Source organism: Cupressus sempervirens, chromosome 3 (genome assembly GCF_028749045.1).
Source record: "Cupressus sempervirens isolate cs-2001-9-10 chromosome 3, ASM2874904v1, whole genome shotgun sequence".
NCBI lineage: Eukaryota > Viridiplantae > Streptophyta > Pinopsida > Cupressales > Cupressaceae > Cupressus > Cupressus sempervirens.
Genome location: NC_143120.1, coordinates 708887850 through 708907997, shown reverse-complemented (window position 1 = coordinate 708907997; position 20148 = coordinate 708887850). Strand labels below are relative to the sequence as shown.

Sequence of the window (20148 nt, the reverse complement as noted above, 5' to 3'; positions counted from 1 at the left end):
TTGGAACATTATCCAAAGTACTATCAACAGTCTTTTCAACTGACATCCTTTATTCTAGATTCAAAAGGCTCCTAGAAAAAGAACATTGAATGCAACTATTGCCACAAGTATGGGTACATGAAGGTTGAATGTCGAAAGCGCTTAGCTGACCTATCTAAGCAATTTGGTTCATAGCCCATGGCGAACGGTGTGGAGCACTTTGAGCAAACAAAATCTGCCTTTTATGCTTTTTGACAGCTTTGTGTTCTGGATAGATTAACCATTAAGGGAGGGTATTACGAGAATAGATAGTTTCTATTATCTTTGTTTAGTATCTAATGGTTATCTATTGTATTCTAGAATGTTTCTAATATTTAGTTTCCTGTTTCTAGAATAAAATGTTTCTATTCTTTAGTTAGCTGTAGATTACTGTTAGTTTTCTTTTAGCTAGAATATAAAGTTTTTATTCTTTACGATTGTTTCCTAAGGAAACATCGTTCCATTCTTTTGTATATATAGACCTCTTGGTCTTTGTTCATATCAAGCAAATATTTTCCAATTACTTCCTTAATATGGTAGAGCATTCTTTTATGGAGATAGGCTAGTCACTTGGATGTGCAAGAAACAAAATTTGGTTTCACTATCCACTGCAGAGGTAGAATATATTACATCTTGTTGCACTTAGATAATTTGAAGTAGGCACTTAAGGATGTGGAAATACTCTTTGGTGAAGCAATTCCAATTGTATGTCATAATAAGTGCCATTAGTATCTTCGAGAGTCTGATGATGCATTCAAGGACAAAAGGCATCTCTACTCGGTATGATTTCTTAAGGGAGAAAGTTGTTGAGGAGGAAGTAAAGATGAAATATGTGGCTACCAAGGAGCAACTTGCATGTATTTGCACTAAAGCTCTGGTTAAGGATACTTTTAATTATCTTAGATAAAAAATTGGGGTTTACTGCCCCTCCTTTTTCAACCAGAGGCATAAGGGTAGTGCATCTTTCCAAGGGGAGAATAATCACCTATCCTTCGTTAATTGGATTGATGTTTTGGCTACTCTTACGATGAGTAATGCTAGAGGAGGTTGCAAATTAGGTTGTAGAAAGTTGGTTTCCTTGATGGGCGGAGAGATTGTGGTTATTATTTGCAAAATTAAAAGAAAAGTTTTGTGCCCTTTTTTCCTTGATGTCAAAGTGAGAGAAGGAAATTCAATAGGTTGCTTAGTCTTTGTTGTCGTTTGTGTTGCCATCAATGATAAAAGGGGAGATTGTTAGCCTTATGATTTGTGTTGTCATTGATGTCAGTTTGCAAAGGATGAAGAGTTGTTGAGATTTGCCAAGGCTTTTAAGGTTGAGACATTGATTGATGAAGAAGATTTGAAGATTATAGTTGTTGAGGTTGAGACATTAATTGATGAAGATTATAGTTGTTGAGGTTGTTCAAGTTGAGATGTTGATTGAGATGTTGATTGGTGAAGAAGATTGATGTATAATGGTTTAGGAAGTTTGTGACGCATTTCAGAAGACATAAGTATGATAGGCAATAACTTGGTGGAAAGAGGTTTGGGAGAATGTTTTGCATTCCTTTGCATGAGTTGATAGTAATGTGCAGTCCTAGGCTGAATGAATGGTTACTGTGAATATTGCACTATCATGTTTATAGATCCCCAATTGATTATTTGACAAAGACATGGTGTGTTGTTTGGGTGGTGATAAGGTTAGCCATCAAGAAGGGTTGGGCAAGCTTGAAGAATGGCTTGCATTGCTCCACGATGGAATTTCAGGGTATGCGGTTCGATAGACATGGTTAGATGATTTGTGCAGTGTTTTAATTCCTTTATCTTTTGATGGTTTGCCATAGGTGAAAATTTGTTCTGACAAGAGCTATTTTGCTATCTTTGTAGGCTTATGGTCAACTCAACTATTTGCGGTGACTTGATTTGAGTATTACTGGTCTAGAGATAGGTTAAGAGAAGAGGTAAGAGGCTTAGGATGTTTATATATTGGCATATTGTGCTTCAAATTGTGTCATATGCTTTGGAGAGTGTTTTTGGGCTGATCAGTAACCTATTTTTAATGCCTTTTTACACGTTGGAGTTGCAGTGTGTGTGGATGAAATTATGTTATTTGAAGGAGATCTTCTGTGATGGGTTTGGGTCCCCTTTATCTTTTGAGGTGGACTACATTGAGTATTTTTGTTCAAGGTGGCCAACTTTGTGTTATGAATGCTTATAGTTTTATGAATCACCTTGTTGATGTTTCTGATGGACAAATCTCTCTATATTTGAGTGGAAAAAGGATGAATTGAGTATGAGTGGATGTGAGATCATAGCAAAGACTATGGGAATCAAGTTTGAAGGCTAGATTGTGTGAATAAGACATAATTAAGGTGCATATTGTTGAATCTGACAGAAAAGGTAACTACAAGTCTACAACAGATCAAAAATTCTATTTTCATTCACTATGATTGTTGGGAAACAGTGAGTTTCCTTTGATGCTTTGTGAAAATCTACATTTATTATTTTCTTGAGGATTAGTGAGATTTTTGGCAGTGTGCCTAAAATGGTAGGGACAATGAGTTTCTTGGCTTCTAGCATAAAACATTGTAAGAAAACATTTGCATATAGTAAGTACATTTCTCACTGTGGTTTTTCTCATCATGGGTTTTCCACGTAATTTTGGTGTTCATGTGTGTGTGTTTTCAGTGCTTTATTTTGTGCTGATGATTAGTTGGATTAGCAAAGAGTCGGTAAGATTTTTGACAGAATTGTTAAGTTTTATTTGTGTCGATTCCTCCTTCCTTTCTCTAAACACCTAGTAGTGCCCAACAACTATCTTGTGCAACTGAAAACTTGTAAGCCCCTCAAGATTCAATTTACATCAATGGAGGAGCAACTCTCACAACCAAGGATTTGGAAAGGCAAAAATATTCGAGGTTCTTAGGCTAAAAGAACATAATGGCAAGTGATCACAGGGGTTGACATTGTCAAAAAAACATAGGAATACCAAAATGGAAAGGAAACTACGTTATAAGCCCTTGAAAATCTGTAAGCAATATAACTAGACAGGTCCACCTTGCAAGGCTTCATAATTATAAATTTCTATCTGTAAATGTAATGTATTAGAACTTCTCCAATGTTTTCTTTGAAATAAAACATAATGCTAAAACTAGCTCCATTTCTTTTTGTATTTAGGTTCAACTATGATTTTGTATGCAGAGCACAATAGAAGGAAAATGAATTAACAGAAATATAACATATAGTTATTGTGCATACACTAGCATTCAATCAGTTTTTGGGATGGGTGGATAAAGGACTTAAGTTTTGGGGGGTTGCAGTGCTGATATATGTATAGTACTTAAAAAACTAGTCATGAATAGATGTATAAGAATTGCCTTTCAAATTGAACTTCGACAAATTAGAAAAATAATGAAATTGCAAATACTAAGATATGAATAGTATGTGTCAAATACGACTGCTGTTTATGACTGATATTTAATGGAAAGTGATACTGTCATTCACTACTTTTTATATTGAACCCTTACACATTGAAAGCCATATTATTTTGTCGTACAAATGTGTTCTTTCTTGAGACTATTTTGTTCTTTCTTTCCTAGTTTGAGATCTACCAAGCTCTTTGCTTTCACAATATTTTCCCAATTAATTATGAATAACACCAATTGTTTTGATAATATTTTTCAATAATCAGGTTACCATCCCTGACTGAGTGTCCCTCTCAATGTGGAAGGTGAAGTGGATACCCTTGTAATGCTCTTTCTTTTCCCAATATTTTTCCAATGAATACCTAATATGACCAATTGTTTTGATGACATTTTCTTGTAATTAGGTTAACATAAACTGAATGTCCATATCAAGGTGGAAGGTAAAGTGGATGCCTTCTAAATTTGTCGGTGTTCCAATTTCTTTACAATTGAATTGATAGGGTATTGAGGACCCAATAAATAATTTATTATAGTTAAAATGATGGTAGGGTGTTCTTTGCCAAGAAAATTTGGCAGCCAAGCAAATAGAGAGCGTGTTGAAGTTAACCTTTTTTGTGTGTTGAAGTTGACCTTTTTAGAGTAAAATGAGGATGTTTTTTTTGCTGGATTTTTTAATTGCAAGTAATTTCTATTTTATTTAAAAAGGGATAGAGAGGACTGGAGATGTGTTTTAAGTGGCAGGTCTATAGGTGTGTCACACCCACGCACCCGCACCCACACGCACATGCACACACATAGACACGTGTGCACGTGCGTGCACACACAGAGATAGATATGTATACAATGTACATATATATGATTTGCTTGCAAATATAAAGAAAACACTTTTGAAACGCTTAGAGATGGGAGACAACTAGATGCTCCTGAGACGCTTGAGGGATGCTTGGGCATCCCCAAGACATTCCAGAGATGCTTGAAAGCCTCTGCCATTTCTTGATGTGTCGGTGGCGATGGCGGGACAGCCAGGAGATGCCTTATCCCTGCATCCCAGAGACGTCCCCATCTCAGAAACATAGGGCTCAAGGGAGAAATGCATCCCTATGTTTCATTGCATAAAACATAAGAGATGTATAGAAATTCAGCAATATTATTGACAAAGGTTTCTAACTTCTTTTCCAGCATATAAAGCATTGTTAAAGTAACTACGATCGTTTTTGCAAATGTATAATCATGGCCATTGTAATTGATGTTTTCCAAATACGGCTTTGGATCTCATATAAATATGAGAGGAGACATGTCTCTTCAAGAGACATCTTTCTATAGTTAATCACCATTTAGTTAATAAATAACTATATGTATAACTCACCTTTAAACATATATATAATATTAATATATTAACCATATATGTAATATAATATAATATTATTATATAATAATATATAATGCATAATATATATAATATATATTATATTACATATATAATATATATAAAATACTTATCTTAAGGATAATTTATCATCAATGAGATAGCTCTAATAAAATCAATTCGATAGAGGCTACAATAAAGTCATGTCCCGTAGAGACATGTGGCATTGAAATAATTACATTCAAGAACTTCATAACACAATAGTCTCTTCTGATCATAAGAGCCCAATTAGTTAAGTAATTTATGAATACATAGATGTCTATATATATATACACGCTTATCAATAATATGAGACGTAAAACAATGTTAATATAAACCATGAATACAAATACTCAATGTAATGAGTATATCACTTTGACTGATGCTATACTTCAATACTCCCTCTTAGCAAGGGAGAAGTGACAAAAATATTTTATGAGATATCAGTATCAAGGATATCTATACACAACATATTATTTGATTCTTAACACTCTGAAACAGTGACTTTTTAGATAACTACAATCACAATATTATAAACACTATCATAACATATTTTATGATCTCTAATTGTCCGAAACAATATCTAGAGTAATCATAATTCATTCATTATCAATGATTTCTAATTGTCCCAAACAATATCTAGAATTTTCATGATAACAAGCCTATCATTTGCAAGATCTTCATCTTACAAAGATTACCTTCTGTTTGTTCATTATCATGGTATCCGACAAAATCCGGCCCAAAGAACTATGATAATAGGTCTACCATTTATAGGATCACCATCTTATAATGGTTACCTTCTGTTTATATATGTCAATGAAAGATCATCACCTTTCATTACATATCATATGTGAAATAGTAGCCACCATGAACCCAGTCAGAGGGTGGCACAAAGGGTTTTCACCTCATAATTCTCTCTCATAGAGGAGAGTGCATTATAAAGAATTTCTCTTAGAACTTCTCCTCAAAGAGAAGATATCATTCACAAAGGATTGTATCTCAAAATTTCTCCTTCTGAACATTGATCCTATGAAGTCAGGTCCTCTAGTTACTTTCTCAGAAACTCTCTTTACCCAAGGATGTCTATTGAACTAATCACTCCTTCATGATATACGTAGGAGTAGGCCCATAAACATCATGCAGTCACCCACATGTATTTCTAAACTCCCTTTGAGTATCAATCTTCTAAGCTCTTGTATTGCCATCGAAGAAGTGTCATACTCCCTCTTAATGTAGAAGAATCTCATAATTTTAATCATCAAAGATGTTTTCAAGAGCCCCATCTTAATCATTAGGGTCTTTGGAACTACTATGATTAGATTTAGTCTGCACAATATTTGGTAGCATATGTAAAGTACCAACTGTCTTTTCCTATAAGAATATCCTCAAGCATAAAGGAAAAGATCAAAGCAACTAACCCTTATAGTATGTATAGAATTACAAATAAATGAATAGATAAATGTAAAAGATACAAGTGCTTATTTGCCCATGAGGGTTATGTAATATCTCCTTTTCTAAGGATGGTTCAAGTGGGAATGAAACATTGCTTATTATCCCCCCCACAATGTAAAGTTCCCACTCTTATATCATTGAACACTTTCACACCACATCAAATTTGACAACTTCTTTCTATGTTCCAACTTGCTCTTTTTATCCATTGGAGCTCCAAACATTCATTAAGATTAATAGTAGAAGCTAAGACAAACTCGTCACTTTCATATCATGTACACAAGGGGTAAGTCCATTAAGATCACATAGTTGAATGAATTATAGTCCTCTTTACTATTACAATTTATCGATCATTGAAGATTCTACAACAACATAGTTTACTCCCTTTGAATCAATACAATCGAGATCACCGAAGATTGACTAAATAATAGTAGTTATCTGAAAAATAATTATAGTAGTTATTGAAAGATAACTATTATTTAGTTATCTGAAAAATAAAAGCTATGTCCTTTGATAACTACAATCAATAAAAGCTATGTCCTTTGATCTTTTTCTATACATAGCTTCTATGTATAGAAAATATAAGTAAGAAAGATATTTCTCAATATATAATAACCGAAAAATAATTATCTCTTGTAATCAAAGGATAATATCTTAGAGACGATACTGGATCCACTTTAGTACTTCTAATTTTCATATATTTTCTTTATTTCCATATGTACATATTTCCTTATCAAAATGAATATGGAATCAAAAGACATATATATCCATTACTAGAGAACACATATTTAGGTTTATATTATCTCACCAAAATATACAAATTAAAAATGAATGATTGTAATGATAATAATCAAAATTAATGTTATTATTCTAATAACAATTATATGTCCTTTTAACTAATTACATATATATAATTCTTCATCATATATATTCATAGAGGAATTCGATAATGCTATGTTTCTAAATTAAATTAAATTAAATATAATGATATTTACCAAACAAGTATAATGATACCTGATTTTACCTTTCTCCATCCACGTGTACCTTGTTGGTTATACCATATCAACGTTATTTACTTCCCACTTGATTTGCGGTGAGTTCCCCGTACATGTGAAATTAGTGTTGATACTCTTGTTCGTATCTCTTGACTATTTACAAACATCTCAGTTTTTAATATGGGTCAAATGTTTTATATTTCTTCCTTGTCCATATTGTGGCAGGCTCTTTGTTCGCATGTTTTAAATTTTTTTATAGTTCTTGATGTCCAAATAGCCAAGGCTTGAGTTTCTATAGGCGCTCAATGTTCCTCCTTTAGTTTCTTCTTACACTTTTAGAGAAGAGTCTATCATGCCTGATTATATGATGCTCCGTGAAACTACCTCCCTATAGTATGTGTTGTTGTTCCGCCAATTGATGACTTTGGCTTGCAGTTGATATCCACCAGTCTGGTTTCACAAATGTTATCCATGGAACATCGTGTCCATGTTCTTCCTAATGCGTAATACCTTGAATTGGTGATTGAGTATTATGGTGATATATTCGTGTATTTGTATGACACCTTATTCCAAACCTTGGTTATGTCTACATTTTCTTTGATCGAGGGTTCTTCTCCACTAAAATTATGTTTTTGTCCTTCTTCCCATTGGCCCCTTCTTTAGTAACGATGATGTGTCTTTCTATTGCGATATGTTCTTCTTTTGGTGTATCCTTGTATTGTTTGATAGTCCCTTTCCCCATCATTGTTTTTGCTTTCAAGTGATATCATTGAATCTACATAGGTGTCTATTTGTGAATCCTTGACATACGATGAGTTTTACTTCTCATAGTTTCATCTTTAATACTTTTAATTGTTTCATTTGTGTTACACTTATAACACCCACCATATTTGTTGTGTTTGAACTCGTTTCTCATATTGACTGTTAATAATTATATCCTGGGTCAAAATATTCCCGACTCAAAACATTCCCAGGAAATAAGATATATGGCGCCAAATGTATTTCCCGGCTTAACACCCCTCCTTCGTGAGAACCTTGTTTCTCTTCCAGTTTATCCTGACAGAGAAGTGTTTTTATTATTTATGTTTATTTTAAGGGGACTGAAGCAGCAACCATAATCTGTCTAAGGTTACTGTTTCTTGTGATTCCTCAGACTTCTCATTGATTTCTCAAATCTTCTTATCAATATACGTGGATCTCCTTCCAATGAACGTATATTTAATTTTCTTTTCCTTTTCACCACCCGTCAATGCCATGTTTCCTTTGATGCAAATATTTAGCTGCTAGGGTAAATTAAAATCAATCTCTTACGTAAACTAATCATTGATTGCTTCCACCACTTCAAATAGGATCAAGTTTGTTCCTTAAAGGAACTCTTTATCACATAAAACTTAATATTTTCTTACATTTGCAGTTTGGCTCTGATACCATGTTAAAGTAACTAAGATCGTTTTTGCAAGTGTATAATCATGGCCATTGTAATTGATGATTTCCAAATGCAGATTTGGATCTCATATAAATATGAGAGGAAGAGACATGTCTCTTCAAGAGACATGAAGAGACATGTCTTTATAGTTAATCACCATTTAGTTAATAACTATATGTATAACTACCTTTAAACATATATAAAATATGTTAATATTAACCATATATGTAATAAAAAATATAATATTATTATATAATAATATATAATGCATAATATATATAATATATATTATATATATAAGATACCTAAGGATAATTTATCATCAATGAGATAGCTCTGATAAAATCAATCTGACAGAGGCTACAACAAAGTCATGTCCCGTAGAGACATGTGGTGTTGAAATAATTACATTCAAGAACTTCATAACACAATAGTCTCTTCTGATCATAAGAGCAGTTAAGTAATTTATGAATACATAGACGTCTATATATATATCAATAATATGAGATGTAAAACAATGTTAATATAAACCATGAATACAAATACTCAATGTAATGAGTATATCACTTTGACTGATGCTATACTTCAACAAGCATAACCACCCACTGCAGAGATCGGTATTTCTGATCCCATGAGCTTCTACTTTTTTAATGTAATAGTGAAACCTTTGCCCCTCTACCTTCCCGAGAATGTGAAATGGGAACATACCAAGGATGAAAGGATGAAATTGAATACAGCAATACTAAGGATGAAATGTATACAGCAATACCAAGGATGAAATGGATACACCAAAAATGTACGATACTGATGCCAATTGGTTGGTTAGATTGCTGTAGTATCTTGGAAACCCCTACAGCTGATATATAAGTGCCTGTTGCTCTTCCAGTGAAACAGCATTGAATCACCATCCCATCAACTTTATACAGTTCAACAACATTATTACTAATAAACTGCCACATCTAATAATCTACACAGAATCTTTAAAGTACTTGCAATAGAAATGCTGTTGCTTCTAGTAACCCAAGCCACAATTTACAGCTACTCACAACTGCAAACCTTAAAAACTATTTCCTTAGCTACCTTTTGGAAAATTTGCACTGCTGGTTCTTACTTCCCCTTTCAGTCACAAAATCCGCTTCATCACTTTGTAGTATCACTCTGTACTTCGTCGCAACTCATACTCTGCAGACCAAACAGACAATTTCTATCACTGGGTCCAACACAAACAGTGTAAATGTTATTCACATGGTTATCTGCTCCATCCCAACCAAAAGCCACATACATTTAGTTGAGCTCTTCAATTATTCTTGTTCCATCCAACAACTTATTTATGCAAATGGTTGAAAGCTTTCAGCCTTCTGCTTTTTTTACATTGTGAAATGTACACCTATTAAAAAATAAAATATATAAAGACAAAATTTATCTACTTGCCGAAGCCAAAAGGGGTTAACTGATGTGGTTGGTTGGATGTGTGGTTGTCATTGACAGAAACATCTTCCTCTATAATTTTCTTGCAAACAATTTTACAACTAAAAATTTCACATTATAAATTCAGTTGTGATATGGTATATTGATATCCCAGTGTTGGTCAGGAGGGTATTCCTTCCCCACTTAAGGATGATGTTTCCCTTTATTCACAGTTGGTAAAAGAAAATCAAATTTAAGAGAAGACATTAATGAAACTATTTACAGTTGCAAAAATGAATCACATGCATGAATGATTTTAGGATACTAGTTAAGGTTAAAATTTTAAAAATGATTAGAATTGGTGGCACCAAGCAAAATTAAATAAAAAAGTTGTCTTATTAGAATTAAATTTGAATAGACCTTGTAATATAATCAAGAATACTCCATGCACTTTTAAAAGCCTAAAGGTTTAAGAGAATGGAAGACCTAACCAGCATTCCCACTTTCTGTATGAGATCTCTTAAAGAATCGTATGCTTACCACCCTAATTAGATAGCATTGTTTCCTGATGGTTGATCTTCTTCTTTTGAAGATGGCGCTACAATATAAATGACCAAAAGTGACTTAAAACAATTCCAACAAAGTCTAACATCTCCAGCAGCATGGAGATATTTATTATCAAACTAAGTTGCCAGTTTGGATTCTATTACTGATATGGGTTCAAAATTCGTCCAATTTTTTTTGGGGTTGGGTTTGGGTTCATTTAGGGTTCATCCATACAATTTAAAAAATAAATATAAATGTATATATGCTGCCGCGCTGTGTATGGCTGCTAGACATGTCTCTGCCTACTGTATATGGTTGTTCAAAACATAAATGTTAAAACTCTAAGACTCTAGACCAAATCAAAGAGTGTTCAATTCTTCATGGAATCTAATAGAAGATAGATCAATATATCAAGATACTTATAATGTAAAATGACTACAATCAGACTGTATTAGCAGATCAAAAGTAAGGAAATAGTGCAGAACTCCAACTTTTATTAATGCTATCCTTCTTGCATTGAACAACTCTGTGATTTTGGATGTTTACCAAGACATTTAAACATTTTTTTCCTCCAGTTCAATTGACACAACTGCCTAACTACCCATAGAAACTAATTATGTTGGTTTGGTATGCCTTAAAACATGCGTGTTATGCTCTAAGACTCTTCTGTGTATGATTGCTAGACCCAGACTGTGCCGTGAGTTTGCTCCTGTGCGATGAAGAGACCTGCCATTTAATACCAAAAAACATTGAAGAGTTTGCCGTGTAATACAAATGCTGTCTAACATGAATGCCGAATGCCAAAAAAGCATTTAATAATCCCGTCGTTTTAGGGTTGGAATGGAAAAAAAATAGTTAAAAAATTGTGGTGAAAAGTTAAAGTGACCAAAGTCTCTCCTCATTCGCTCCGGGATTGCACATCATTTCCAACATTCACTCAAATTCGGTCCAAATTCAAACAGGGTCCTGCTGTGCGAATTTGAAGTGGATTCCAGTCTGATGATGACTTTGCAGCGATTTTGAGCCGACTACAAATGTCAAGCGAATTGACTTCCAACTTTTGGGTCTGGGCAGCAAATATGGTAACTTAGTTATCAAACTATGGCTACCCACATTGACAGTTATTATCAAAACTGGAAGTCACCTGCTGTAACAACTTTTTGTATGTTCATTCCTATTTTTTTTTCTTGAAAGGATCACTATGCTAAATTTCAGTGCTTGTTATGAAACATATATTGTTTTTTCAAGAATATTTCATGTTTTCCTTTATTTTTGCATGAAAATTATGTTACAAAAGAAGGGATCTAACTGGGCATTAAGTTAAGACTAAGCATGCTTTATGTTGCTTCAATCTTTATCTTCACCACTGAAAATTCTCCTGAGAATCTTATTGGGATATATATTATATTATTATAAAATTCAAACCACTAATATCAATTACGTTGGTCAGTTGTTTATTGTGGCCTAAAATTTATGTTCTATTAGTACTGAACTTATATGTTTTATTAGTACTGAACTTATATGTAGTTGCTTACATTTCAATTTGACAATTCAGGACATTGCCCTTGCGACTGTATCCATGAGGGCAATTCCATTTGCACCAGTGATGGAGAGGATATCTCTCACTGAAGAGAACTATGGCAGTGTAAGGCGTTTCTTCATTCAAACACCTGAGGATCAAGCTTTGACCCCAGCTGCTCAACAACGCTTGATTGAAGCTAATCCTCCAGAGCGGGTTTTCAAGGTCAAAGGTAGTGACCACTGCCCCTTTTTTGCAAAGCCACAATCATTGCACAAATTGTTCTTGGAAATTGCAAAGCTGGAGAAATTCTGAGGGTGTTTGTTGAACACGGATATCGCAAATTATTTGTTCAATTTAGATTCTCTACTAAGTTCACACTCCTGGAGCTGTCATTTTCATCTCTTGTGAAGGCAGCATAAATGAGATATGGAGATGATGCGGCCAGAATTTGGAATTGCTTTTAAAGCAAAAGTTGCTTGTTTTCTGTGCTATTATTTTATTTAATCTCATAAAAGCATCACAAGAAAATTGTATCCCTGTAAAATAATACTAGGTATTATGCCTAAATTTATCATGTTTGTGCATTGGTAGTAGTAAAAAAATTCATAGGAGGATGTCAAATCTTTTCCTTTTTTGTTTGTACCATTACTGCCTAATTTGGTGGGATGTTACTCTGCTATTTCCATCAATATTGTAATAATGGACCTCAATAGTCCTGATTTTGAAGGTTTTTCATCGCATTCAGAACGATGTTGGCTAGATGAACAATGTTATGCAGAGGTAACTGACTAAGACATTATATCAGCATTTCTCCAACTATGATTCATTGTCTTTTTTGTCTGTTTTACTTTTATCAGCCTTGCATGTTTCTTCCCTTCAATATAACAACACGAATTCAATTGTGGTACTTGGAACAGTACCCTTCCTTCTTTCTGGTTGATTAGATATGCATACAGGCATTTAGTAGTAGGAAATGTTTTTAGCTCCAGTCAATTTTTGCTCGTGCTAATTCCGTAGTCAAATTCAAAATTTCTTTCTATGCATATGATAAATGAAAACTGTTGTCAGTTTGGTACTTAATAAGAATTTTCTAACTTCCGATTTGGGATTTTAAGATCTCACTATAAATGTTCTCAATGAAAGTCTGAGCTACCATATAATTTTGACTGAAGACTCTTGCTCACTAAGATAAATGAGGTTCTGATAGTTTCTGCTGATGGGATTTGGACGACTTTGGAATATCTTGAAAACACACAAATACTCATTTATTCTATATTATAGGATATTTAAATGTCTTCTGTATCCTCTAAGCCCACCTTTTTAATTATCTAGAATCTGTAGAAGCATTATTCATTGCTCAGTGAAATAACAAGTTTTGATTGAAAAAGTGTGACTAATACCAGTGTGCTAGAGTCCTGTAACGCCCCGCCAAGGGATCCAAAAGAATTAACCTAAAGTTTCACTAAGTTTGCTAAACATTTTTTTAAATTTAAAAGTAAGAATGTATAACATACACATCAAACACATAGTAGCGGAAGCAATAACATGTAATCATTGACAAACATACATTGCAAGTTACATTTCTTAAAGATCCCAAGACGTTGAGTCACGTTTAAATTTAATTAAATCTAAGTCTAACAACTATCACATACATATGAAAGAATAATCAGAAAATCCCATGTCCATAATATACATTTGTTCTGAATGCCTCTCGGCAAATTAATTCGGAATGCTCAATCATCCATTGTACAAGTCACAGGGTATGAAAGGCGTAAAAGAATATGCATATGTAATAATAGAAATACATCAACCTCCATGAATCCATGATACAAAGTACAGTAAAGATATATACAAAACTATTCACCATACTTGATACGTCCATACATCCATAATGATAAAACATCTAACATAAAATCTAACCATCCATCATAATAATCCAAGGACACAGTGAAGGTAAATGCCAATCACGAAAACTCCAGCCACGGTGACCACGGAACGGATCTCAATGGTAAGAGTAAAAAGCACTACCACCCGACCGCGTGGAACCTAAATGGTCCACTCCCACTGCGCTGAGGAGATAGTCTCAAGTCCCAAACAAGGTATCAAAACACAAAACACAAGTACTCTCTAAGTCTGGGAAATCCTAAAAGTATGCTAACTCAAGGGTTCTTAAAAAGATCGACATCTAAATCCAGAGGTACCACAAGACACGTAGGAAACCTAATATGCAAGCGGGAAAGTGTGATCGCAAAAGTCACGTAGAAGTTACCCGAGCAATCCCTTAGGAATCCCGGGTCCCTACTGATCCCTGCGGCCACTAGTATCTTCTCGTATTGACGAGGCATACTATGGAATGCAAAGTTGTAACCAAGCGTTCTCTCTACCCCATCCTAGTCTGTACTAGCACTCAAGGCATGGGAGAGAACATACAATTATCTTATTAGGTTCATTTTCCCTTATTTAGTGTAAATGTTTTCACTTATTAAAACAACTTACAATGGGTTACTCCAGGCAACCTCTTAGGGCCCCGATCCCCATTGCAAGCCACTTCCCGACACTACACATAGATAACCTACCCTAGGCTCATGAAATCATAAATCAAAGAATCATAATAAAACCACCTTAGTCTTATACAAGCAACTGAAAAGACATCATAAAAGATAAGTCACAAAACTTACATCAGTTCTTCATGAGCAACAGATAAGCACCAAATAATAATCATATGACCACGACAGTTCTCTATCAGCAACTGAAGGCATCAATGATAAATCACAAAATCCAATGGTTCTCCAATGAGCAACCAGAAAGCATCTCAATAGTAAATTTCAATACTGATCAAAGACTCCAAAATGGTCAAGTCAAAACATGACATCATCAAGAACATAACCACCACTTCAGTCCTCTCAAGCGACCGAAAAGCAATCCAAGTATAACTGATCGAGACTCAAAAATGGTTATCAAATATAACTGATCGAGACTCGAAAATGGTTAAGTTAGGTATCTTAAATACATACCTCTCAGCTTCACACAAGGAAACTGGAAAGCAATAACAAACAGTAAATACAATCATGTCATAGAGAACTTCATCACATTACCATGGTCGGGTTAAGAAAGATCGAGACCAAATCATCATGACATCACATTCACCACCCCGAGCCTCTGGTAACAACCTAAACTGGTCAACGCTAAACCAACCCCATAACACTCAAAGCACAAATAAAACATCAAAGTCTCAGAGATTGGATTTGAAAATATATTATTGAGCTAAGGTAAGGTTTATGTTTCAGTTTAATGTCGAATTTCAAGTAACTAAGTTTTCATAACTACCCCTTACGATTAACCCATTTCTATAATAACTTTCATTAAATCAATAATCCAAATTTATAATTTAGTCAAATATTATTCATTATTAATTAACTTAATTAAACTGATTTTAATTAAATTAATCAATAATTGCTTGTTCTACTTACTTATTTTAATCTATTTATTAATTGTTAATTTATTAAAATTTAACCAAAATTATTAATAAATTTATATTAACAAACTATGTTAAATGTATTAATATTTAATTATTAAATATTAATAAAGATAAAAATATTTAATAAGTAAATATCTATTAATTAATATATATATATTAAAATTTTATTAATTAAAAATTTTAAAATAATAATAAAATTTTGTTTGTTTTATTTTTATTTTTTTAATAAATAATAAAAATTATAATAAAACAAAAATCGAATTAATTAACACCCTTCCATATACGTTTAAAGCTCGTCGGCTCTGCCGCAGGCCTGTGGTCGCAGGTACGTTGTACTTGCCGTCGCAGTACCTGCGACGCAGGTACTGTCGACCGTCGGCAGTGGGGGTGGGTACGGGTGATTCCCTCCCCCCCACTTAAAACAATAATTATATATATATATATTTTTTAATGTATATTTCTTTTTTAAAAAAAACAGCGATTTGTTTTTAAATCGTTTTCTATAATTTAAAAAAAAAAAAAAAAAAAAAGAAATTTAATTTCGTTTTAAATATAAATATAAATATAAATATAAATATATATACTAACTCAATTCCTCTTTAATATATTAATATAAATATATTAAAGAATTGCCTCTTTTTTTTTTATATTGGTATAGAAATATAATCAACCATACGAACTTCTAATCTAGAATTTCGGTATTAGATTCAACCCTTTCCCATTTAAATCTCATGTATACAGAAGTTTATTGACAAGCATCTGATAAATTTCAATATCGTAATGTTTAAACATTTATCACAGAAAATTCAGATTTACAAACCCCAGACACGAAGAAGACAGGAAAGGATAATTGCATAATAAATCGATAATCAAAAACACCAGACCCTACCTGATCCTGATGCTATTATGCAATCTCCAGGAACTGTAAAAGAATTCGCTCCTCTCAGAAACCTTTTTCTGGAAAACTTTCTTGGTATCAGCCTTCTGAAATTTGCTTCCAAAAGTAGTCTCCCAAAAATTTTCGTCCAAAAACGTGTCCCAATTCGTGTCCCTCAAAAATGAACCCCCAAAGTTGTGATAAGCAATTTTCTCTTCAAATCGGGGCACTAATTGTGCGTTCACCCGAGAAGACTCTTTGCACAACTGAGTTAACTCCAATTAACCTTTATTAATCTTTGTTTTATTTTTTAATGCATGTTAAATGAATTAATAAATAACTTTATTTAATTTTCCTCTTGACTTCTATTTTTAATCTTTATTACTTTTAATCCCATGCACACTTTAAGAAATTAAAGTAACATTATTATTTTCACTTATTTTATCTTTTAATAAATTTCTCATATTTAAACTCATGCTTAGATCATGCGATCTAGAATTCTTAATAATTTAATATCTTTCAACTTTTAATTTATTTTAGAACTTAATTGATAACATATTTAATTAATTTAAATAACAATAATATTTAGCATTTATTTAAAAATGAACTCCAAATATATTATTATTAAATAAATATTATCCTGTTCTAAATTTATCTTTGAACTTTAATCTCCAAATTTAATTCTTTTATTTAATTAATTTCTCAATTAATTAAATATAAAGATATCATAATAATTCTCTATTAAATTAAATCATTAATTAATCTTTTTAGTTAGACTTAATTAATAGAAAAATACACCAAGGACTCATAAAGCAACATACGAAAACCCATCATAGAAAAATACATACCAAATCAAACAAAAGGGTTATAATCACGAAATTACATCATTTGATGCATTCGGAGGGTACTTAACTCAGATACTTGTCCTAATTATCAATTAGGACAATTGGTTAAAGGGTTTAGGATTTGGACTTAAGAGTTTATCTCCCCTCTCTTACCATTGAGACAGTGCGATAGGGTACGCTCATCCTGACAATTCAGGGAAGTCGATACTCGGTACCTGCAACCTGCATAAAATTCACGCATGTACAGACACAATATTCTAAGCTAAACAAACAATGGCAGGAAGTGGTGCATCGTGTAGATCCCGACTAGCAGGTGACTACGACTCCCTTCCTTAACCACATCAGAAACACCATACATAAAGAAAACAAACACGCACACCATACACATGCAGTATGGGGTAAGTATCCATAAGAAAACACGTGTGATAATAAACGATATAACTAATCATCATTGATAATTGAAAACATTGAATAATCATCATACATGCATGAAATATAGAGTACCAAGTCATCTCATCATATAATAAATTGAGTGTAAAACAACATCTAATAATCTGAAAGTAATGCTACTAAACATCAAGTATAAAATTGGCCTAAAAGAGTTTGGCAATGAAGACTGAAATGCGACTTAGGAGCAGGCACTACAAGTCCGACAGCATGGGTCCTACAGATGTTGCACCTTTCAGCAATCTCACTGTCGTAGATCTTAAAGGGTTGTAAATGAAGTCCTAGGATCCTGCCTAAAAGTGGCTTTAACTCAATCACTAGACTGCCATGGTGAAAGCTATAAAATTCAAGTGTGGAAAGATGCTGCAATGAAGTTGGTGATGAGAATAATATCACTGGGCAGGAGATGTTATACCTGAGTGGTATCATGGTATGTATAAAGAAGCAGGGCAATTCATAAGCATTTTTGTTAAAAATTGTGTGGGTAGATGCACACTAAACAGGGTTGTATGATTCACAGTTTAGAACAGTTCTATCACGAGGGACTATAAAATATGACATTTTAATATTGTCCATTTATCTTTCCAAAAAACCTATTCTAATTAATATGACAATCACTCAACAATCATAGTAATGCCAGCAGGCAAACCTAATTTCTGAAGTTTAATTTTTATATTCTAACATCCTCCTAAATATCCAACTTGTGAACATTGTTTACTACATTCAGTTCCAGTCCAAAGGCAAACAGAGTTTGGTGCTCTTACAATCACAGTATGACATACATATAGTCATGGTGACGACAGACCTTCACTTGGACGTGTGACCTCACTGAACTACTTATTTGGTGTAAACTGCATCTCAACTCATTTGTTTTTCAAAGTGGGTCATAATTTAATACAACATCATCATCGATCATCGGTTGGTTTCCTACGTTGCTAAAGGATTGCACCTCAGGTGGGGCTATACTTCACCATATTGCTTCATGGATCAGATATTATCTCATTAAACTTATAAGATGGGACTTCCCCTCTTATTAAAAACAGTATTGAGATTGGGTCATTACTACATTTTCTTAGTGCAAATTAACCTCACTGATAATTTGGAGTAGACTAGTCTTTGCCATCACTTCTGCTAATGATCAGTCTTTGATTTTGTTGTTTTATTTATTACTGGGCTCGCTGCTAGAGCAACAAACCAGTAAACTATTCTCTGAGCTAGTAGCTGGTTCTCCACCTAAAAGTTAAAAACCTTTGCTGGTGCTCTGGCCTACACTTGAGTGCAACTCATTGAGTGAGATTGAATCCAATGGTAATGTTGACTGCAGATTTCTACATGAAGCATGCAGACGGTTTCTTTATTAGTTTCCTTGGTGCTCGTCTTGTCCATGAAAATGGGATCCTTGTCCACTTTCTTAAATGAAAAGTCTTGCATTGGTGTTGGCTCTTACGAACTTTGCAGCCATATGCAAATATCTTTAGGCTCGGGAAGACATTTTGGTGACAACACGCTTTTCTTAAATTGGATTATGATAGGAGCAACAGTGTAGTTTTTAGTTCCAGCAGTGTGGTTGCAGTTTTTAGCTACCAATTTTCAGTTCAGTTTATTGTTTTGAGTCAGAGGAGATCCTGCTGTTTCTTATCGTATTTCAGTCGAGGAGATACACATCCTTAGTAATAGTGAATAAAAAATCACTGTAACTAACAAGGCATATTTGCTCCACTTGATTATGATAAAGACAATAAATGTAGTTATAGCTTCAGCGATGCAAAAGGTTCTGTTTTGAAATGGTTTAATCATGTTTTAGAGACTTTGCCCAATGGATTTGTGTAAGGCTATTGGGGTTAATGTGTTTAAGAAGGAAAAAACCTTTGAAATGTCACCTATTATTTGCTTCCGGGTCAAACAGATAGGGCTGAGACATGTGCACCTAAAGGGGGAAGCTATACATTTGGTTTCCAATTAAGGATTATTTTAAAAATAATATTATCATCTAATGGAACTCTACGCGACTATATTTAAAGGCAATATTGTTTCATAGAGGCATGTGTTCTGTCCCCCATTAGAAATAGAATTTAATAATATATAATTACATAAGAATAAGAACAATTTTATAAATAAATAATAATAATAAGATAATGAATATATACAAGAATAAACAAATATAATTACAAGTCATCATACTTAATACAATTTATGGATTCCACAGAGAAATTTAAATGAAGATCCAATCAAGCAATTTAGGTAAATCAATTATAGCATGGATACAATTCTTATGTGTTGGTAAACAGATTTGTCACGGGAGAATTTGCCTAATGGAATGTGTGTGGCA

At 33.4% G+C, this 20148-nt stretch overlaps 1 protein-coding gene across 3 annotated transcripts in view; it reads left to right on the top strand.

The window, feature by feature from the left end:
• Nucleotides 1-12988, top strand: part of LOC149568725 (putative methylesterase 14, chloroplastic) — a 47998-nt gene extending 35010 nt beyond the window's left edge. For all 3 annotated transcript variants that reach the window (XM_089821604.1, XM_089821603.1, XM_089821605.1), the window contains one exon: nucleotides 12206-12988. In XM_089821604.1, the coding sequence (XP_089677730.1) occupies nucleotides 12206-12484 (279 nt within the window). In that variant the 3' untranslated portion in view covers nucleotides 12485-12988. The remainder of the gene's footprint in view (nucleotides 1-12205) is intronic.
• The last annotated feature ends 7160 nt before the right edge of the window (nucleotides 12989-20148 follow it).